Consider the following 23,699-nt stretch of genomic DNA (forward strand, 5'->3'; position numbering starts at 1 on the left):
CTCCATAGCTGTTGTGTGAGAAAAAGGTGAAGAACTTACAGATCAAATACATATTGATCAGGGATTGTTATCTAAAGCCTTAAAGGCCTCAGTTTAGAAAGCATGTGATTTTAGATAAGGCCTGGACTGTATTCTATTGTTCAAAGGAGAATGCATGTTGAGAAAGCTGTATATCATCTTGTCTACTACATTCCACTGACAACTAAGTGACTTATATGACCAATCACAATATATAGAGGATGGGATTTTGGAAGTTCTTTGTCTGAAATGTATAAAAGTGGTGAACATTTTCAAGGCTCTGGCCCTATCCTGCTGTGAAATTTGGTTCACAGACCAGGATGGGGTCCACTTCTTGAGATTCTAATAAATAATTCTGCTTTCTATGAGTGATCTCTGTAGTAGTCAATATGGGTAGGTGTTTTTGTCCCAAACACTGTAGATCATAACATAAAAGGAGTTGGAGGGCAGCCTTTGCTGACATAGGTGTTGTGGACTGGAAATGAGATAAATTGGAGGCAGAGGGAAGAGGAGGGAGGTCAGACAACACAGTGACTTTTCAGTCAGAGAGGTCAGAGAACAGCAACTGCCTCTCACTCTCTTTGTATCATCCTCTCACAAGAGGAGATCCATTGTGGGCTGGATCTCCAGCAGCCACTGTCAAGTAGCTCCAGTGTATTCCAACAGCTTTCTCTTATATTCCAATAGATAAGTAGATGAATAAACAAACAAATACATAAAGAGCAAGAGATCTTTAGGGGTAAAACTCAATCATTTCAAGGGAGTAATTGATATAAGGCACAAGATAAAGGTCTCTAGTCTCCTTAAATTGTCTTCTGATCTTTTATTGTGTGTATCCTGGTGTTCTGCATAGGGTCTGGGCTCCGTGGGGATGTCTGCATGATGTGATTATATATGTTATGGGCAAACAAAAAGTATCATGGTTTATATATATCGAGGATATATCTTATTGTTAAGAACCTTAGGGACCATCTAATCCAATACTTTTATATAGTCAATAAAATTCTGAGAGATGAAATAATTTCCCCAAGCTCATGAGGCTAATTGGTAACAGCATCTAGCTTTGTTTCTGGGTTGGATTTTAAAAGGCTTATGGAATTTGTGTCTAGATAACAAGAATAATTACCCCACTACACTCTGGAGTGTAGTGGCTCCTTCCTAGGTAAAGTTTTCACTAGTTCACCATTTTTGCTTCTATCTCTATGCCAAACTGTGGATCCAGATCCATGGGGTCTCAAAACTGAATGGGAAGGCTTTGATATAATTTATTATTATGATATTGTTATAGTGATATTAATTATCTATATATCCAGGGTCAAGTAAAAAGATTTTTTTCCCTCAGTAAAAAGGGGTGGAGGATGGAAAAACTTCGAGAAGCCCTGCTCTAGGCAATCTTTCTTTTGGTAGCCTTGGGGATGCTGTACTGGACAGATCCCTTTCACAGTGCTTTTCCAGGCACCATAATTTCTAGTTATGGCTCTACTCCCAACAGAGTTCCTTCAATTCTAAAGTTGAGGCTCTTGGGACTACAGCTTCATGGCTTCTGACTTGACAGTTTGAGAACCAGAATAAGCCAGTGAAGCACTCAAGGAACCAATTACTGTTTTACCTTCCTTGGCCTTCCATCCCTAGAAAGTCTCCTCTTTATCTGAATGAGCGGAGAACAGGAGTTCACCGGTAGAAGCTGACCATTGCTTTTACAAAGTGGTTCCAGTAAACACAGTTTACTTTCCACTTCCCTGCTCAGTGGATTCTTGGGTTAAGGGGGGGAAAGCTAGTTAGGATGATCCCAGGGTCAGAGAATTCCCTATTCCTAGTTATAAACAGGATAGTCCTGTGAGGTCCTCAGGTCCCACATCTCCACTTGGCTGGCTGTCCCGGAGTCTCACTGGACAGAATTGTTTTATGAAATGTGTTCTAGGGTGCAGTGAGGTTTCCACTCATTCAGGGAAAGCGCACAGAATACACGTGGCCTCTCCCAGCTGTTACTCGAAGGCAGGTTGGCAGACCGGAGCTGGATTGGGAAAGTAGTGGAGGCATTCCCGGAAAAGTCAACAGAGGTCCCCGGAGCCTGGTGGAGCACTTAAATGATCTCCATTGCCCGGAAACGGGGCCTCCTTTAGATTTCAGCTGCTGACTTTGGAGTTCTAAAGAGTAGGGGAAGAAGCAGAAAGGCTTTTACAGAGAATCAGAGGCAGGAGGAGGAGGGAGCGAAACAGACCGACAGACAGAGAATGTGAGGGAGAGAGAGAGAGAAAAGGGAGGGGACAGAGACATTCAGATACACAGAGACTGAGAGGGAAGGGGGAGAAAAAGGGGGGGAGGGGGAGAGGGACAGACAGACAGAGACTGAGAGGGAAGGGGGAGAAAAAGGGGGGAGGGGGGAGGGACAGACAGACAGAGACTGAGAGGGAAGGGGGAGAGGGACAGACAGACAGACAGAGACTGAGAGGGAAGGGGGAGAGGGACAGACCGACAGACAGAGAATGTGAGGGAGAGAGAGAGAGAAAAGGGAGGGGACAGAGACATTCAGATACACAGAGACTGAGAGGGAAGGGGGAGAAAAAGGGGGGGGAAGGGGAGAGGGACAGACAGACAGAGACTGAGAGGGAAGGGGGAGAGGGACAGACAGACAGACAGAGACTGAGAGGGAAGGAGGAGAGGGACAGACAGACAGACAGAGACTGAGAGGGAAGGGGGAGAGGGACAGACAGACAGAGAGCGACTGAGAGGGAAGGGGGAGAAAAGGGGGGAGGGGGAGAGGGACAGACAGACAGACAGAGACTGAGAGGGAAGGGGGAGAGGGACAGACAGACAGAGAGCGACTGAGAGGGAAGGGGGAGAAAAGGGGGGAGGGGGAGAGGGACAGACAGACAGACAGCGACTGAGAGGGAAAGGGGAGAAAAGGGGGGGGAGGAGGAGAGGGACAGACAGACAGACTGAGAGGGAAGGGGGAGAGGGACAGACAGACAGACAAAGACTGAGAGGGAAGGGGGAGAGAGAAAGGAGGGGACGGACATGGAGACAGACACACACAGGACTGGGGGGGGGGAATGGAGAGCCAGAGCACGGGTGGGAAGCCGATCACAAAAGGAGGGGGAGGGCGGTGCTCTGCAAAGCTGGCGCACAGGCGGCGGTGCCCACTGGTACCATCGGGGCGCGGCCGGGACTCCGCAGCGCCCTCTGCAGACGGAGCGGACGCTGCGGGGTGGGGCGGGCTGTGGGGAGCATGGGAGCCCTCTGGCCCCGCCCTCCGTGGGGCGGCTCCGTGGGTGGGGGCGGCGAGGACTTAGCTCCCAAACTAGCCCGGGCCAGACCCCGAGGACCCGGAGGCGAAGCGAGCTGCGCCGGTCAGCCGGCCGCCTGGTAGGAGCGCTTCTTGGGATGGGGGGGAGGGGGCCAGCGTGGGGGGTGGGAAGGGGCTCCTCCAGCTGGGCGTCCCCAAACTTTTTCTCCGCCGCCAAAGTAATTTCCCTGAAGCCCAAATCGGATCGCGTCACCTCTAACTAACTTCCGCGGCTCCTGTTGCCTGTGAGCCCCGTGTTGTAGAAACTCCTCCTCGCGCGTCGAGCGCTTCGCAGCCGGGCCGCGTCCTCCCACCTCTGAACGCTCCCCCGCGCGGACTCTGGCTTTTTCGCCGTCCCCCCCGCCCCAAACGAAGCGAAACCGCGCTCCTGTGTGAGCGTCCGCCCGGCTCTCCCGGGCCCGGAGCGCGCCTCCTTCTCCCCCCCGCGTCTCCGGGAGCCCTGGCTGCCCCGAGGCCCAGTGCCGGAGCGGAGCCGCCCCCCGCGCCCCCCGCCTCGGCGCGCCGGGAGTCCGCGGCAGCCCCGTTTCCGTGAACGTGGGCTCCTGTGCTGGAATCTGAGACTTGGCGTGGCGGGCAGTAATGGAAGCTTAATTATAACTTGTTGGGCGATTGGAGCCGTGTGTGGAAACGGGGCGGGGAAGAGAGGGGGAGGCCTGGGCCGGCCCGCGTGGCTCGGCCCTCCCCCCGCTCGGGTGTTTGCCCAGGAGCGCCTCCAGCTTCCCGGAGAGCCTCCGAGAGAACTGGCTTTCTCCTGACTGGTCCGTTGGTCTTTGGCTTGAGCCGGGAGACTCCCCGGCTCGGGGGCCTCGTTATCCTGGGTGCGCTCCGTGTGTGTGTGTGTTTAACTTGTGAGTTTCCCTGGCGGCGCGTTTCTCCCTCCGCCCCTGGGTCTTTGTTTTTATTTTGTTTTATTACTTTTCCTGCCCGGCTGGGTGTGTCGGGTTTTTAGGCTTCTCCTGGTTGGTTGAGCGATTGGGTAATCCCCTAGGCTACCGAAAGAGAGACCGCCTGGAGCGGGGCTTCCCGAAGTTTTTCCATCCTCCACCCTTTTTTACTGAGGAAAAAAAAAAAAAAAAAAAGACTTTTTGCTTGCCCTGGATACATGGCCGTAGAGCAGTGAGAGGCGCACCTTGGCAGGCTCTGGCACTCCAGGACGCTTCCTCCGACCTTCTAACATAAAACTGAAGATCTTACGCAGAATCTCACAAACACAGAGTCGAAGCTCGGTCCCACGACCACTGTTAGAGTTTTCCCCACTGAAATGGGTACTTGAGGATCATTTTATTTGTGCAGGAATGGGAGCTGCTCAGAGAGGGATGGACTCTTGGAGCGTGCCAGTGAGGGCTCCATCCCTGCGGCTTCGTTTCTGTTTCCGTCTCCCCGGGACGGACTTAGCCTTGGGAGATGGATGCTTCCTGTTCAGTAGAATGAGGGGTCTGAAGCAAGTGGGGAAGCAGTCAGTGCAAAGGAGGAACACAGAGAGGGACTATGGGAAAGCAAAGGTGGAACGGAGCGCACGCGGAGAGGAGGAGATGAAATGGCTAGTTCAGCCCTGATGAGTGGAGTCTGCTGGGGTCTCAATGAGTCAGCATTCGGTCCCGGCTCCTCCCTCGGCGACTCTTTGTGGCTCATTCCTTCCCCTCCCCCCACCTTGTATGTGTTGGGGATAATGGGGTCATGGCTCGGAATGAGCTCAGTGACTGGGAGCCAGGGGCAGAGTTCGAAGCCGAGGAAGGCAGCTCTGGTGTCTGGTTCTCGGGGCCTGAAATATTCATCCTGTGGGTCAGATGTGGTTTCGATTTGGATTGGCCTGGTTAGTGCTGCCTAAAGAGCCCGGAGCTTCCGTCGGACTACTTTGTGTTAGCTGGAAAAGGGTACTCTGGGTGGTCCCGCCTCGAGAGACCTGATTCTCGGCTTCCCGCATCTTTGGCTTTCCTCGGGGCTTCACTGTAAAATAATGACAGGGTCCGGTGCTTGGAGATGCTTACGTGTCAAATTAGTTGGGAAGTAATTAATGATCACCTCTGTGGAGTCACTCTATCTCTGGGAACAGGGAAAGGCCCAGCCAAGACTTTATTTTAATAAAGGACATCTATTCTATTCATTCTCCCTGAAACCTATAAGAAGTAAATGTGTGTGTGTGGGGAGAGAGCCCTAATCTTTGACTACCCCAGGGGTAGGATGGTACTCATGTGTCAGCCATTTGTGTGGTTGAATGAACTTAGATTGCCTTAGCAGGAGACGGTGGCTTCTCTTAAAGGTTCTTCCAGAAAGAACCTTTAGCATTCAAAGCATTCAAAATCCACCTGTTAACTGACCCAGAAGCACACTACCATCGTCGTGCAGGGATTCTTAACTTGGGGTCTGTGAACTTTAAAAAAAATAAATTTTGATGACTATTTAAACTTAGTTTCCTTTGTGATCCCATATATTTTATTGCCTGCCTTTAAAAACATTATTCTGAAAAGGGTCCATAGGCTTCCCCAGACTACCAAAGGGGTCTAGCATGCTAAGTAGATAATCAACTTCGGATTAGAACCCAAATATCGATGATTTCTACGATCTCATAGACCTTCCAGTCTAATGCAAATGACTTTGACTTAGTATTTCTTATTTAAAATTTTTTTGTTGTTGAAAATTTTTGTTTTAGATTTCCATTTTAAATTTAAATTTAAAAAAAAATCTCCTTCTGCCTTTCTCCTGATCCAGAGAACCTTCCCTAGAAACAAATAAGAAAATAATTCAGTAAAACTGACATTTCAACTCTGTCTGATATTGGAAACATAATGCAATGTACCACACCCACAGTTTTCCCCTCTTCTCCAATGAAAGGAGGGAGATGTTGCATCTTTTTTTTTCTCTAGGGCCAAGAATGGTCGTGCTTTCTGTTTTTTAAAGGACTTTCACTGTGATCTTCACAACAATCCTTTAATATAGGTAAGGGACAGTATAATAACTAATAGCACATTTCCGTAGTGCTGTGTGGGATATAAAGCACATTACAATGTGTGTGATATACTAAGTATGTGCCTTGTTATTCCCATTTTATCAGTGAGGAAATCGAAATACAGGAAAGTTAAGATGACTTTCCCTGTAACTAGCTTCCAGCTAGCAACTTCTGCTAGTGGAATTTAGACCCTCATAGCTTTACTCCCAAGTCCAATGTTCTTTCAGCTAAATCAGTTTGTTTCTTCTCTTTCTTGACTTTAAGTAGCCTAAAATGTTTTACAAAGCATTTTCCCCTAAGAAGTAGGTAGTTACTGAGAATATCAATTGATTCTGTTTTGTAATTGACTCTATTCAATATAACTTTCCCACATTTTATATGTCACATTTCTTTGTCTTTGAGGTATGTTTAGAAATTTATAGGTTTAAAGCTCAGGTTTTTTTTCCCCCTAAGTTAAGGATAAAAGTTGTTTTCCTATAAATCACTTTAATTAAGGGGAAATCTATTATCTCTATACCATTAATTGTCTTTGTACCGCAGAATTCTGTTATCTATACAAGGGAACAAAGATATTTATTGTTACACAGCTTTGTATTGTTAAATAGTAGTGTAGTGTACTTTACAGAGGAGTCCATTTTTAATTTACAAGATGTTAACAAAAGTTCAAGTCCAAAGTTTCTTGCAAAGCAATGCAAACACAGAGGGAAAAATCGTAATAACAGTTTTTTTGTATCCACAAAAAAAAAAATAGCAGGCGTAGAATGTGTATGGATTGGATAGTGGCTAAACAAATTGGTAAAGGAATGTCATTGGTTGTTATTCCTCTGTCAGAAATGACAAATAAGTAAAATTCAGAAAAATTTGATTTACTTGCATGAGCTGATGCAGAAGGAAGTAAGCAGAATTAAGGGGGTAAAATTAGTGCAATGTAAAGGAAAACAATCCAAAGAGGCTTCAGAATTGATCACTGCTTTGTTCTTGGAATAGAGTTGTGTTGAAGCATATTTCTCAGAGAGAGGGAGAGAGACAGAGAGAGACTAGGGGTACAGAACAACACATACATTTGCAGTCATGATCAGTATGTCCATTTATTTTGGGTTGGGAAGTGTCAATGATGTTTATAAAAAAGTATCTGTGAAAAAATCAAGAAAAAAAGATACTTTAGAACATAGTATGTTCTTACTTGGAAAGGATCTTAAGACAGAATGTTGACATGGAAAAGGACTTCAGGATGTAGATTGTTGGAGCTGCAAGGGATCTTAGAGATGATCTAGTCCACTGAGATTGGATTCAGCAAATATGCGGATTATATTAGTCTTAATAACGTCACTTCGATATAGATATATTTCCACATCCAGTTGTTTCACTTCCCTAGCCTGGCAATCAATCAATCGATAATAATCTGTAAGCAACAAACACCTGGCTTCAAGGGATATTCCTTGTATATTCCCTCATTTTTTCTTGGGGCCAGGAATGGTACAGATAATAAAAGTTGCTGCTTCTTGACCCCTTTTCACATGAGAATTAATAACAAGACCAGAATATATTTCAATGTATTGTTATTCCTTTGGGAAAGGAATAACTTACTTGCAGATGAATAGTTTTTATGTAGTTAGTGTTTCCCTTGCTGGTATATCTCAAGAGGCATTTCTCTCCCTTTGCTCTCAACAACACGATGTAGGGCACAAAATGACTGGTGCTCAGCCATTCTCTCTGGGCTGACCTTAAGCAAAATGGACTTTACTAAACCTCCTCCCCAATTCTCTCATTGTCTTCTCTTCTTGTGGTTTGCCTATCCCCTCTTTCATCCATCTCTTGGATGACTCTGCCTTTAGGCCTAGTCTCAGTGGAATTGAAGAGGTTGAATCCCTGGAGAATGGAAAAGGGATGAGAAGAGGGTGTTGTTCTTTTTCTGGTTTGTTGTTCATCATGGCCATTCATCCTTCCTGTCTTGAAAAGGTAAAGGGAGGAAAAGAAGCAGCAGGGATTAGTGGAAAGAATTCTGTGATTTGAATCCTAACTGGACTTCTTACAACCTACTTACTTTTGGTGAATTTGATTCAGTAGTTTGGACCCAAGTGTCTTAATCAGTTAAAATGAGGGACTAAAAGTAGGGGCCAACCAAGGCTTCTTGTAGTTCTAATTTTATAATTTATAAGGTTCAAAGTTGGGGGAAAAAGGTGGATAGCTAAAAAGTCAGCATTGTAGTTATTCGGTGAATCTGAAATAGCAAGTAGACCCCCTGAGTTTTGTTTTACCAGTTTGTTGTCTGCCTTCCCTTCTGAAAACTTTTTCCTTTTCCTCTTTATCTTGCAGATCCAGACCATTAATTTTATTGAAATCACCCCTTCCTGTCCCTAGTTGGCCTTCTCTTTAGGGGAAATAGTAGCAGGGTGGGAGGGAGACTCACACTTAGACATAAACAAGCCTTCCTGACCCTTTATCAATAAATGTCCAGAAAGGGCCAATTTTAGGGAGAGTGAAGGCAATCCTAGTGGGACTTGGGGCTGCTGTGAATTTCTGGCTCTTCCCTCTCACTGCCTAGAGTAATTTTTTTTTTTTAACTACCTTCCATGAGAATTGTGTCTCCTTTTTTTGGGAACCCTGTCAGCACAGGGGAGCCTTTTCTGCTTCCAACTGGATTGGAGATAGGGGCTTCCTTTCCCATGGACAAGGTTTGGACAGGGAATGACATTTGGAAAAGTTGGTGATTCTGTGACATGAGCTGAAGGCAGGAACCAGATGTCAAATACCAGGCTTATATACTCCTTTACTTTAGGGAGAGCAACATGTCTAGGCAAGAGGGACACATGTGAGGTGAAGAATGGGTGCCTCCCTTTTGTGACATTCCTGGCCTCTCCTGGAATGGAGGGAGAGGGGGAAAGACGGATAGAGAGAATGAGAATAAGTATGTTTTTAGGTAATGGCCAAAGCTAGGTTGGAAATGAGGGGAATTCATGGCCAAGGCGATACTTCATAGCCTGGGTAAGAATTTCCAAGCCCCCAGTTTTCCCTCTGTAGTTTTTCCCCCCAATAATCTGTTCTAGGTTCTAGGTCCATATTTAGATCAAGAATTTTATAACCATACCCCAAAGCTTCAGTAGATATGGTTAGTAGTGGTTTTATATGACCTGTTTCTGATTTTCTGACTCACTTTACCCCTTCTGGTATTCCTTTGTACTAAATAAAATAAATGGTGTCTTGTGAATTGATGTATTGAGTGAAGGGGAAATAGATTGGGGTAGAATCCTTGGATTAGGAGGCAGAGTGAGCTGTGGGACTGAGGCCAGGCTAAGATTTAGGGCTAAGCTCAGAAGATTAGAGAAGGGTGGGGTTTTTCTGGGTAAAGCCCATTCTGAGCAGCTCTTTCCAGTCCCACCCTGGACATGATTTTTTGGCCAGGAGTTAGGCAGCTTTCCTGGATAGGTTGGCTCTTCCTTTTTCATGCCTTCTTTTTAAACACTAGGATTAGAGTCTTTGTTTGGCAGATCTTGGAACAATAACTCTTCCATGTGCCAAAGTTCTTGGGGTTTCCTCTTTGCTATTCAGAGACCAAGCTACCAAAATAGTCAGTGACTTTCCAGGCTGGTTTAGAGATCTAATAGATGTTCTTTGGGAGCATCAATCTTTCTGGGTCCTTGCTCCAGACTGAGAATACAGAGAGCTCTCTTGAGTGTAAGACTTTGCCTTATTTCTTCTTTCTTTATTTCCCCCACTTTAATCACTTTTTTGTTATACTTGTACATTTAAAAAAAATACACATCTCTTTATGAATCATGTTGTGAGAGAAAAATCAAAACAAAAGGAAAAGAAAACAGAAGAAAAAGAAAAAAAAAGTGAACATAGCATGTGTTGATTTACATTCAGTCTCCATAGTTCTTTTTCTGGATGCAAATGGCATTTTCTAGCCAAAGTTTATTGGGATTGCCTTGGATCATCAAACCGCTGAGAACCAAGTCTTTCATAGCTGATCATTGCACAATCTTGCTGTTATTGTGTACAATGCATTCCTGGTTCTACTTGTTTTGTTCATTCCTTCTTAAGGCTTTGATCTTCGCTAGAAGTTAGTTGTTCCTGTTGTCCAATTTCTATCACTTCTGTTGCATCTGCGTCCCACCTACTTCTCTGCCAAGATCAGAGAATCATAGGATGTTAGAACTACTCTGACCAGACCATCCTTTCTTCCCCCTCTCCTCCCCTCTTGTCAATTCAGGAACTTTGGTCCAGAAAAGTGATCATTTTCAACACTGACCCTTGAAAAACCTTGTGTTCCAATTTTGCCCCCACTCCCTTCCCTAATCCAAGTTAAATCCAACATAGACATACGTATTTATACAATTATTTTGTTGCACAAGAAAAATTGGATCAAAACATTAAAAAAAGAGAGAAGGAAAATAAAATTCAAGCAAACTACAACGAAAAGAGTGAAAATGCTATATCCACTCTCAATTCTTAAAGCCCTCTGTCTGAGTGTAGATAGCTCTCCTTATCACAAGATCATTGGAATAGGCCTGAATCATCTCATGGTTGAAAAGAGCCACGTCCATCAGAATTGATCATCGTATAATCTTCTTGTTGCCGTGTACAATGATCTCCTGATTCTGCTCATTTCACTTAGCATCAGTTCATGTAAGTCTCTCTAGGCCTCTCTGAAATCCTCCTGCTGATCTTTTCTTACAGAACAATAATATTCCATAACATTCATGTACCACAGTTTATTCAGCCATTCTCCAACTGATGGGCATGCACTCAGCCAAAAGCAATTTTTATATAAATTTATTCTAAATCCAATCATTCTTAGCTTAGAGAAATATCCAAATCTGCATAGTCCTTCCAAAGTCTCAAATGCTGTCCTGTGCTTTCTCTTTCCCAACTTGTATTAATATTTTTAGAAATCTTGACCCAAGGGAAAGGTCACACAATATGTTTAAATACAGTTGTGAGTTAACATTCCAGAACAGTCACTCACTCTTCTTCTATTTCTAGGAATTTGGCTAAGAAATCCAGGAGAGAGATGGGATGATAGTGTGAGGGGATGGGAGGGGATGGTGAAAGAAAAAAAAAAAAGACGTCTGTTTGTAAGCAATAGGAAAGGAACCAGTGGTGAATTGAATGTGCTTTAAGATTGAAGAGGGCTTCAAGGGAATACCTTGAAGGGTTGATCACGGGGGCATCTCCAGTTGTTCTGATCTGTATCTTATCAGTGAACCCAGATGGCTCCAGGAAAAAGTGAAGTTGATGATTTTTTCCATTTAAACCCAATTCACTTTCATGTCACCACACTGATGTCATGATCCTTAGAGAAAGGAAAGAAAAGGAGAAAGCAGGACCAGGAGAAAGACCACCACATTCTCATAGAAGAGAGGAGAGAATGTGTTAGGATGGGCTGTGCTAAGGAGAGGGGAAGAAGAATTCACAACAGATGGCCTCTATATTCTCACTGAATTGTCACCCAGATGGTCCTTAAGTGAGAAGGCTGAGGGAAAGGTTTGGATATTGGAGGAAAGAAAATAATTTTAGAAACCATCTCCCTGGGGAATGGGATGTTGAATCAGTTCCATTCTAGCCTATGGACTTTTTTTTTTTTTTTCCTGAGGCAGCATGACGTAATGAAAAGGGCAGAGGACTGCCATGAACTTGCCAGGTGAACTTGAGTAAAATTAAGGTAAATCTTCAGTAAATGTAGGTTCTAGAGAACTAGAAGCCTTACTTGTTAAGTGAAGTAGCTGGACAGTATGATATCAGTCCTAAATCTTCGATTTATGATTTTTTTCTTAACTGGCTCACCAACTTTCTTCTGACAGCTGTTAGGATATCTTGAAATCTTGAGGAAGTCAGCATGGCTAAACTTTCACGTGACACTCTGCTCCTGCAGTATTTATTGTCCCAGCCTCTGTACTGTTGCCGAAGAACAATTGGTTTTTACTGTAGTATCATCAAACATGTAGATTTGCTGTTAGATCTTAAGATTTACAGGGCATGTAATGGATTGTTTGTTATCCATAGGAGGGGGTAGGGCGGCAGAGAGGAAGAAAATTTTGGAACACAAGGTTTTTGCAAAGGTCAATGTTGAAAACTCTCTTAGCATGTATTTGGTAAAATAAAAAGCTATATAAAAAAAAATAAAAAGATTTACAGGTGAAAGGGATCTTTAAGGTCATTTAGGACAATCCTCAACCCTCCCTCATTCGCCAGATAAGAAAACTAGCCAGACTAAAGTAATTTGTTATGGATCATGCTGATTAGGAATGGAATTAGGATTCAGACTATGAGTCTTCTGTTCATTTCCCAGTGCCCTTCCCCCATTTTCTTCCAGGACTTTGTATTTTTAACTGCCTCTGATGAAGTTTTCAGGGAGGAACTGGCAGCCTAGGATTAGAGCCTGTTTTTTTCTCCATTGGTAGTTCCCAGATTTGGGTCTCAGCTAAGTCATTGCTTCTAGATTCTTTTTTTCCCAGATGAGAAAAGTAAAAGCAATACGGAGGGGTTGAGGAGGATCGTACCTCTGAGCCAGGTTTGGAAACCTGTCACTTCAGAGATTAGATCTAGAACCTGAAGGGACCATATTTTTGAAGTCATTTTATGAGTGAGGGAACTGAGATCCATAGAGATGAAGAGATTTGCTCAGTATCCCCTAAGATTTTAACTCAAGTCTTTTAATTGCAAATTCAGTGCTCCTGATTCCCCTCTATAATATCCCTGATAAATGGTTATCCTTTTCTACTCTTCCCCAGCAACTCAAAGACTTTGATGACTCCATTGGGACATTGTTGAAATATGCAAAGTTAGAGAAGCTATCCCAAATGTTCATGTGGACTATTTGTGTCCACCCCATGGCAGAGCATTCCAGGCTTGTGTTGGTCTGATCAGCCACAGTCTGACACACTGTAACTCGATTCTAACATAGTGATGGCATTTTGGTCCTCTTCAAAAATGAAGAGACACCATCAGAAACCTAAATAAAATGGGTTCCAAATTGAACTTACCCTTTCCCCCCAAAACGTACTAATTCTTCTGATTCCACTATTTATCTTGATGATAATATTAACTCTACTAAGAACACAATAAGACCATCCAAGTTCTTTGAAGCCTATGATTTCATTAAAAAGGGGAAGATGGCAAAAAAAACCCAAAACATACATTCCCCCCCCAAAAAAAATGTGGTAAATTGGCTCAAGGATTAAGAAAGAACAGAAAGACTAGCAAAAGCCCTCACATTTATGTCTTCATTGTTTTTAACCTTTTTTTTTAAGCCCCTGGATCCCTTCTCATTATAATGAAATATACAAAGTAAGTAGAATTTTAAAGGAAAACACTTATTTTGATATATAATTCTAAAAAAAAATTTTTTTTTAAGTTAATGGATCCCAGGTTAAGACAACAAGATTATATGATGATCAATTCTGACGGACATGGAGCCTTCCAACAATAAGATGATTCAGATTAGTTCCAATAATCTTGTGATGAAGAGAGCCATCTGCATCCAGAGGGAGGACTGTGGGAACTAACTGTGGACCACAACATAGCAGTTTTATTCCTTCTGTAGTTGTTTCCTTGCATTTTGTTTTCTTTCTCAGTCTTTTTTTTTTTTTTTTTTCTTTTTGATCTGATTTTGTTCTTATACAATAAGATAACTGTATAAATATATATATATATATATATATGATTTAACATATATTTTAACATATTTAACATGCATTGGATTACCTGCCATCTAGGGGAGGGGATGGGGGAAGAAGGGGAAAATTTGGAACACAAAGCTATGCAAGGGTCAATGTGGAAAAATTACCCAAGCATATGTTTTGTAAATAAAAAGCTTTTTTAAAAAAAGAAATACTACCACATAACAACAATAATACTTAGTATATACATAATACTTTAAGTTTGGCAAAGTGCTTTACAGATATCTCATTTTATCACTACTACCCCATTTTACAGATCAGGAAACTGAGGCAAAGATTAAGTGACTTGCTTTGATTCACACAGTGTCTAAAGTTGTATTTGAACTCTGGTCTTCCTAATTCCATCTCTAGTACCGAAATACCTAGATGTTTATAATTATGAACATTTTCTCTAAGAAAGGGAGAGAATTTTATAATTATGAACATTTTTTCTAAGAAAGGGAGTTAGAGCCATGAGGTCTTGAAATATCAAACATTATCATCAGAAATAAAATTTGAATATATATTAACAGAAAATAACTGGTTTAACTTGTTGGAGCAGAGATAGAACTTGATACCAAATGAGAAGAATAAAAGATAAACTTTTGGCAGCTATTAAATTATGACCTATTTAAACAAGTTGGGGATGCCCAGAGCCAGACTTATCCTGCTCCTCCCAGTATTCGGCTCTGTAGGACACCCCTTACTGTGGTATCACCAAGGGCTTTTATGAGAGTGTATTGAAATCAGTTTGCTACTGTTCTGTCTAGAGAAAGAAGGCTGAATCAGCCTCTGGATAGAACAAAGGGCAGGCCTTAAATATCAAGCTCCTTCAGAAAATGTCTAATCACAAAATGTTTGAGCTGGCAGGGATCTCAGAAGTCAGTCCAGCCCCTTTACTAACAATCAGAAGAGCATCTGGAAGGCCGTAGGAGGAAGAGCATTTATTTTGTCCAGGAACACTCAAGTGGTTAAGGCCAGAGCTGTGAGCCAGCTTTCCCCTGGCTCTAAGATTCTCCACATCAGTCTTTTCTTCCCTTCCCATTCTATGGACTCATCTAACGGGTCATCTCAACCTTGGAAAAAACTCTATAACTTTGCTGTTAACATAAGATAAAGCTTTTTTTTTTTTTTTTTTCTGGTTATACATGTACATTAATTTCTAAAAAATATACATTTTACGAATCATGTTGAGAGAAAAATCAGAACAAAAGGGAAGAATCACGAGATGAAAAAAAAAACAAGGAAAAAATAGTGTTGGTTTACGTTCTGTCTCTGGGGTGAAGGCTTTAGAGGAGCGTTGGATATCATGTTGGCTCTGCTCTTCTCCCAGGATTTTTGTGACATCACTTTTTCCTCTGACTCCCTACCTGTCTCATTCTTCTTTGCTGGATCATTGTCCATCCATATCCCAGGGAACCCCAGAATTTAAACCTTGAACTTATTTTTTGTACTTTATCCCTTGGTGGTCCTATCATAAATTGTCATCCCTATGTTAATGACTGCCAAATTCATACATCCAACCTCCTCCTGAAATCCCATTCTCCATTATAATTGGATGTCTTCACTTTGATATGCCCATGGGCTTGTGGAACTCTCAATCTCTCTAACATGGAACTCATTCTTTTTGCCCCTAAACCCATCTTTTTTTTTTTTTTTTTTTAACCCCCAACTTGTTTATTTTTGTTACCTTCCTTCGGGTCATCCAGATTAGTAACTTTAAAGAAAATGTAGCATTCATTCCTCATTCTAAACTCATCCACCTTATTTATTCAGTTGCCAGACCTTCTTGGTTCCACCACGCCAATCTCCAGTAGTCCCTTTTTCTCCATTGGCATGCCCCACCCTTGGTGAGATTTTGGTTTTTGTCAGTAGTTCTGTTTTTGCTTTCAGCTTTTTCCCTTCTCTACTTAGCCACTCAAGTGCTCAGGTCTGAGGGTGTTATTCCTTCATTCAAGAAGCTCAAAGTCACACAGTAAATACTAAAACCAGAATTGGAGCCCCGATTCCATGTCTCCATATATTATTTCTTCTTTGTCTTTTATTTTTCTCTCTCCACTAATCCAGACAAAGGAATGGGGGGGCAGTCTGTGGGGAAACCTAGGTGGAGTGGGATGGATAGTCATGATCTTCAGGAGCTAGAGATTCCATGGGCTTTTTTTTTTTTTTTAGGGGAAATAAAGGAGAACATGCATTTTTATTTTAAAAACATTTAAAAATAATATTTTATACATTATACAAAATTCTCTGGCATTTAAAATCCTTCACCTGTTGGCTTCAATCTATCCATCTTCACTGACTGTTTTCACATTTTGTCCCCTCCCAAAGTCTACATGGAGGACAAACTGTCTCTCCAGCCATTCCCTATACGTGACACTTCATTTCCTGACTTGATGCCTTTGAATAGACTGTCTGGTAATGTTCTCTCTTCCTGCACTCCCTAGCTGCCTTTACAAAGGTCTATCCTCAATTAACTCCCCTTGCCCTGAAATTACTTTAAAAAAAAAAAAAAAAAAAAAAGCAATATGTGTATGTATAGCGATTATAATATTACTACAAACATTTTTTAAAAAATTTATTTAGGAAACAGTCAGGGTTAGGTAACTTGTCCAAGGTCATACAGCTAGTATCTGAGTCTCCTTTGAACTCAGGTCCTCTTGTCTTCAGGCCTAGTGTTCTATCTACAGCTCTACCTAGATGCCCCATCCATCCATTCATTCTTTCATTTATTCATTTAAAATTTTCAATATTATTTTATTTTTTCAAATATATGTAAAGATACTTTCTCATCATTCATTTTTATAAGACTTTGTGTATGCACAGTTTTAGAAATTTACTATCAGTGTACATGTTATTTCCTCTCCTTGAAATGTAAGCTTCTTACAAATGAAAGGTGAGCACCTTAGGCTGCTTTGTATTTCTTTGTCTTCCTGATCCAATTGAAATGCTAGAGTAACCCATCCCTTTACTAAGATATTTACAGAGAATGCTTTCTGGAAGAAGGAGAGGCAGAGAGAAACTGGGGGAAATCGAGGTGATGTAAAAACAAAAACTGTCTATAAGGATCTATTTTTAAAAAGATAATTACACACATGTAAAATGTATGGGATTACCTTTCATCAAGGGGAGAGAGTGGAGGGAGGGAGGGGATAATTTGGAAAAATGAATTAAAAAAAAAAAGATAATTACAGATTCCCTACATTCCAGTGACCACTGGCCTATACCCTGCCTCCAGACAGTATGGTCTCAGATGATTTCAAGAGTAATTAGAGATAAGGAAGATACTTGAACATATCCTACCCCAACCCTTATATTTTACAGGTGACTAGAACAGGTTCAACATCACACAGAGTAAAACCAGAATTACGAAGTCCTCATTCCCTGTCTCCAGATATTATCTCTTCTTTGTCTTTCATTTTTTTTCTCTCCTTCTCTCGAAAAGGAAATGAAAGGCAGTTTGTGGGGAACCCAGATGAGGGTGGGCTGGATGGTCATGATCTTCAGGAGGTTAGAGATATCATAAGCGTTTTAAAAAGGGAATAAGGGAAAACAAGCATTTATTTTTTACTTAAAATTTTTTTAAAAGTATTTTACTTTTCCAATACATGCAAAGATAGTTTTCAACATTCACCTTTGCAAAACCTTGTGTTCTAAATTTTTCTCCCTCCCCTCGTCCCAAAATAGCAAGCAATCTGATATTGATTAAACATGTGCAATTCTTCTAAACATAATTCCATATTCGTCAAAGCATTTTTAAACAGTTTTTCCCCAATTATATGTAAAGATAATTTTCAGCATTCATTTTTGCAAGATTTTTGTGTTTGAAGTTTTTCTCCCTCTCTCCGTTCCTTCCTTCCTTCCTCTCTAAGACAGCAAGCAATCCAATACAGGCTATACATGTATAATCAGAAAAAGCATTTCTTATATCACTTAAAAAGTGCAGCGCGTCTTTTACAATATTACCTTATCTGATCCTCACAAGAACTCTGTGAGTTGTTAGGTGTCCATTTTATTAAATGATTAATTTTTTCCCATTTTACAGTAGAGAGGTAAAGAGATTATTCTTGTCCATGGTGACCAAAATAAACAAACAAAAAAATTTCCACAAATACTAAATTAGTGATAGTTTGGCAGGGGTGGGGGTGCCACGGAAGAGTGTGTCTGGTTTGTGAAAAGAGCTCTGACTGGGAGTTAGGAAGATACACTTATACTCCTTGCTCTAACTGGTTGTCACTTGAAGCAAGCCAGATCCACTCCTGGGCCTCAGTTTCCTAACCTGTAAAATGGAAGTGTTGGAATAGAATCAGGGCTTAAACTTTTTCCACTCAAGACCCCTTTTTGCCCAAGAAATTTTTTATGTGACCCTGGGTATATAAGTATATAAAATAGATATACAAATAAAACATTTAGTGATAATAAATCATAATTTTCACAACCTCCATGTTCAGTTACTAGACCCCCAGATGGAGTATTGACCTACAGATTAAGAAGCTGAAGACTAGATAGATGCCTAATGTGCTTTCTACTTGCTTTGACATTCTGTGAAAGCAGAAATAGAGAATAAATAATAATAATATATAATATGAAATATAACATTAATATAATCACATAATATATTATGTTATGTAATATAATATATAATATTAATATAATAATAAATAAAATAAAGAATGCTAGATTTGTAGACCAACATCTTTGGTTTGAATCCTGGCTCTCACACTGATTATTTCTGGACAAAGTAACTTGAGTTTCCCTAGGCCTTAGTTTCCCCCATTCAGCTCTGTATTTTGTGATTTTTATATATACACTCAATTTAAGTTTTCATTCTCCTCTTGTATGTTCACTCATTTTTATGTAGGGCACTCAGCCCACTTGGTCAGTCCATCCTGTGATGTTTAAAAAAAAAAACACAACAACTTATGCTTATATTTTTAGGAATTTCTGTGTGAAAATTCTTTTTATTCTGCCTTGTATCAGGAAGTTCTTCCCCTTGTTTCATCTGTGTGGGTCTGACTCAGTAAAAAAATAACCTCTAATTCTTGATAATACCCATTCAGACTCAAAGCCTTGTTATTCAATCTCTTCCCTCCCTCCTAGCTTTCCTTTCTCTGAATCATACCACTTGTAAGTTAGAAGAGAGGAGATGAGATAATCCATCTTTTTCCCCTGAGACATCATGGAGACCTGGAAAATTATTTCTTGCTAATTTTTTAAAAAGATTGCAAAGATGGAGAAATATATCTACACACATATAAAAACATACACATGTATACATATACATGAATATTCACAGGTAATTTTTTTTACTTTAAAATTTTTGTCTTTTCTTAATTACATGCCAAAAAATTTAACTTTCATTCAAAACATTTTGAGTTTCAGATTCTCTCCCTTGATCCTTCCCCTCATCTTCCTTAAGATGGCAAGGAATTTGATACAGTTTGTACATGTGCAGTCATGCAAAACATTTTAATATTAGCCATGTCTGCAAGGATATTTAAAAAATTTTTCAATCTGTTTTCTCTTCCACTCCCTTATCTCAATGGGGGGGAAATAAAAACAAATATTCACAGTCAAAGCAAAACTACTTCTGTTATTGATCATATTCAAAAAGTTTGTATCTTGGTATATTCTCTATCTGGTGCTGGGCAGCATGCTTTATCAGTGGCCCTCTGGCATTGTGATTGATAATAGATATATCTTGCATGAAATCAAAAGTTTTCCACAAGATCACAGATCTAAGAGTGGTAAGCGTTTTTTCAGAATTCATTTAGTCTAGCGTCCCCATTTTACAGATGAAACTGTGTCCCATTGAGGCTTTGGGACTCTTAAATGACTTGTCCAAAGTTATTCTGTTAGCAGCAGCAAGGGGCAAAGATGAGATTTGAACTTAGATCTAAGGCCTTCAAGTCCAGGATTCTTTCTAGTGTGCCATGGTGCCTTTTCTGAGAACTGGCCCTGATGTACAGAGCCCTGTACTGACCTCATGCACCACCATCAGCAGGGCTGAGCAGGGCAGACACTGGTTATATGAGTCCTAGCAATGCTCCTGAGAGCTGGTCCAGGGAATGGCTCAGGGACTTCTCAGCAACTTCCTGGCTCCTTTACTCCATTTACATAAGAAGGGTGGGGGTTGTATGTGTAAAGGAATTGAGCCTGGGGAGAGCATCTTTTCTAAAGGAAGTAGTGTTGGGAGCCCAGGATGTTATCCCAGTAACTTTTTCTCTACTCTAAATCCCAGGACTTTCCTTAGTTTGGATAAATCTCTCACCTGCTGGGAAGGTAATTAATAACTTCCTGCAAGTGCTCAGTTCGTTTTCCACCGAGGTCAGATCAAATTCTAGAGTGAGGCCTAATGGTCCACAGAGATTAGGCATGAGCATGGTATCCTTGTGGCTTTTCCAGGTGGTCTTGTATGATTACATGGCTTTGTTACAGAGTTGTAGTGACTGATTTGAGAGACAAAGACAGACTGGGAGGGAAGGAGGGAGGTGAGAGAGATTGGAGGAAAAGAAGGAAAGAGGGAAGGAAGGAGACAGAGAGGAAGATGGAAAGGAGAGAGACAGACAGAGGGGAAGAGGAGAGAGGGAGAAAAGGAGGGAGGAAGAGGCTGAGGAACAGGGAAGGGAGAGACAGAGGAGGAGAGAGAGAAGGGAGAGGGAGGGAGGAAGAGAGGGAGAGAGAAAGGGAGAAGGGAGATAAGAGGAACTTGGACTCTATAAACATTTGGGCTACAGATATTCTCTAGTTTCTAAGTGGCTTCCCCATCCATCCTCCCCACAATTGCCAAATTGTATTGCTGCAGCACAATTTTGACTGTTACTCTCTTGCTCAAGAAGCTTGGGTGGCTCCCTGTTGCTTACCTCATAGTAGTCTGTTTGGTTCTCTGGCTATCCTAAGTAAAATTGTTAGTTCTGTATCCCACACAAGTGACCACTGACACACCCAGATTCAGAGGTGATGGGAATGTCTGCCCCACTTTAGCTTAGCTCAAGCTCAACTTTAAAATTACTCATGGAAACAGACCTCCCCCCAGTCCCACCCTCCCACGCCTGTCAGTTGAGTCACGTCTGTTATTTGAAGAAACCAGAAAGTCTTGTCCCAGCCCTTCCCTTCCCCGTTTGCCACACTCTCTCACCTACCCCCCACCTCCTCAGCCCCCCCCCCCCCCCCCCAGCTGCTACTTGCATTTCTCCTTTTCCTTCTTTCATACCCCATTCCCAACCAGGGCCTCTCCAACCCTGAGCCTGTTTGACTATTTTCTGAAAGCTGCTTCTCTTCTTCTTTCAGCTGGGCTAAGAGCCCTGACCCCACCCTGGCCTGGCTCCCAGCCCTGCAGTTCTCTGCCAGCTGCTCTGGGGGCTGGGCTGACCCCTTCGATGGGCCCCAGCTAGCTCTGGGATTCAGTGCTTCCCTGGGCTGGAAGAAACTGTGACTTGACTATGGCCGTTCCCCCAGCTTCCATAAAGCCCTATCCTAAAACAGCGGTGTTAGAAGGTTTTTTGGAACATCCTTAAATAAAGTGATTTTGTAGACTCAGTGACTTTTGTCCCACATTGCTGATGCTCAGGAATTTTCCACATTTCACTTCCATCTTTCTTGCTGCCCTTCCTGCTCAGTGCAGAAAAGCGCTTAGGGCAATGAGTGATGCTGACCCAGAGAGCTTGCAGGGAGGGAGGAACATCAGACTGGGCAGCTTTGGGAGGGAGGCTGGAGTGAAGGATAGGGTCTGAGGGGATTGTGAGGGGAAAGGAGTTAGGGAGAAAACTGGGACAGAGGCTAGAAAGTAAAAAGCAAAGATCCTGTCTACACATGAAGGTAATTATAAGAAGGGGTCTGGGATGTCCTACTGGGGGACCCCACTCCAGAGAAAAAGCATAAAGAGGAGAAATGGATCAGATACTGATGATATTTTTCCTTTTCTCTCTATTCTAGGTACAGAGGCTGAGGCCCTCTCAATCTTGAGCAGTCATGTCAAACCCCAGTGCTCCACCTCCATATGAAGACCGAAACCCCCTTTATCCTCCTCCTCCACCAGGAGGATACCCTGGGGGTTACCCAGCCTACCCCCAACCTGGTTTTGGACACCCAGCTGGCTATCCTCAGCCGATGCCCCCCATCCATCCAATGCCCATGAATTTTGGTAAGTTGGAGTGATGGGAGTACTGAGTATGAGAACAGTAAATATCTCCATCTGCCTCTGTGGCTTCCTTCAGACTTTCATCAATATCTTTTTCTTCCTTCTCCTCTTTCCCTGTCTTCCTTTCTCTTCTTTTCCTGTCTTCTCTCTTCCTCGAGCTCCCTTCCTTTCTAGGCTAGAGTTTTGACTTTGTGGAAAGGTGTTCCTTTCCCTGATCCCTGTCCTGTGCTCAGTGTGGGTAGCTTTATACATGTTCTTTGTAAAGATTACAGCCTCTTTACTGCCATTCAACAAATTGTCTGTTATACTTAATATAATTATACATCAATAGACTGTAATTAGGTCATGATAAGAGCATAAAAGATCAGAAGAAGATCAGAAAGGATATCACATGAGAAACCTAAAAAGGAGGATGGGTCATATTTGATAGGGGCCATAGATTAAAAAAAGTGGCAGGAAGAAAATTTTGGCAGAATGAGATAAGTCAGTAGTCTGGTTTGCCCAGTGCAATGGAGTATGTGAAAGTTAATTCTGTCTTCAAAAGCCTACAAACTTCAAAAGTCACAGCTTTAGGTTAGATGCCCGCAGATCATGAAGGAATGGTAGCTAGTATGGTAGGGGTTATATATTATTTTTTCTATCATTTTTCTCATGATACTTAAGTCAGGAATAAGTGCTTGGATACCTAATTCATAAGGCTGTTTACTTCCTGAAGCTTTCTGAGACTAAGCAAAGGAAAGGAAATTGCCAGCCTCCTATAAATGCCCCCATCCCTTTCCTCCAGACTATATCTCATAATGTATCTACTTTTAACATATGTAACAACACATACTCTAAGACTGGATGTAAAAAGCTAGAAGTTATTCCTCTATGTTGGGGTGGATAGGAACCAAGAGACCAATATTTAGTAGTAGCTTGATGATCCTGGATCTTCACATATTCTGAGCTTCAGTTTCTCTACCAATAAAATTGGGATAAGAATTCAATTTAATAAATATTTATTAAGTGCTTACTCTCTTTTAGACACTGTGGACTTGCTCAGGAACTTGAAAAGGAACTTTTCAAGTCATCTAGAATTTGCATACTTCTTAACTGGCTTAGCTGGGGGTTGTGAGGAGAGGCTTTGTCTAATTCTGATCTCTATAATTGGGAGATACCTGTTCTTATTTAAAGTTATCCCCCTGGGAAGTTGTTACCTTCTTTCCCATCCCCACTCCCCAACCCCCATTCATTTTACCATGGTGGGACTCTTCCTTGAGAAATTCCTCAGGTACCTCTAGGTTGCATAATCTCTCTCCAGGATCACTTTTGGAAGCCAGCAGGAACCACTTGGATCCAAGTCTGGTGGATCCAATTCAGAAAACCTATGGTGTTTATAAAGGACTGTGCTAAGCTACTGGCTGAGGTTTCATCCTCCATTATTCCCTTCCCAGAAATGGGGAAGAGGACTTCTTTTTGCAGATGAGACAAGCCAGATAAGTAGATACAAAATTGATATATGGTAAATCCAAAGTGACTGCCAGTTTGGCACAGGCAGTTGGCATTGGTGCCAGTCAAGAAAATTTAGGTTACGATCCCATCCATGACACGTTCTGGGTGTGTGATCCTGGGCACATCACTTAACCTAGC

At 42.0% G+C, this 23,699-nt stretch overlaps 1 protein-coding gene across 3 annotated transcripts in view; it reads left to right on the forward strand.

The window, feature by feature from the left end:
- Positions 1-3,238: 3,238 nt before the first annotated feature.
- TMBIM1 (transmembrane BAX inhibitor motif containing 1) overlaps positions 3,239-23,699 on the forward strand; it is a 35,174-nt gene continuing 14,713 nt past the window's right edge. Inside the window, exons 1-2 of one of the 3 annotated variants that reach the window (XM_074307641.1) lie at positions 3,239-3,384; positions 21,866-22,073. In XM_074307641.1, coding sequence (XP_074163742.1) covers positions 21,902-22,073 — 172 coding nt within the window. In that variant the 5' untranslated portion in view covers positions 3,239-3,384; positions 21,866-21,901. Of the gene's footprint in view, positions 3,385-3,675; positions 4,174-21,865; positions 22,074-23,699 lie in introns of those variants that run through there. The other 2 variants (XM_074307643.1, XM_074307642.1) reach the window with 2 other exon arrangements.

This window comes from Sminthopsis crassicaudata, chromosome 3 (assembly GCF_048593235.1).
Source record: "Sminthopsis crassicaudata isolate SCR6 chromosome 3, ASM4859323v1, whole genome shotgun sequence".
NCBI lineage: Eukaryota > Metazoa > Chordata > Mammalia > Dasyuromorphia > Dasyuridae > Sminthopsis > Sminthopsis crassicaudata.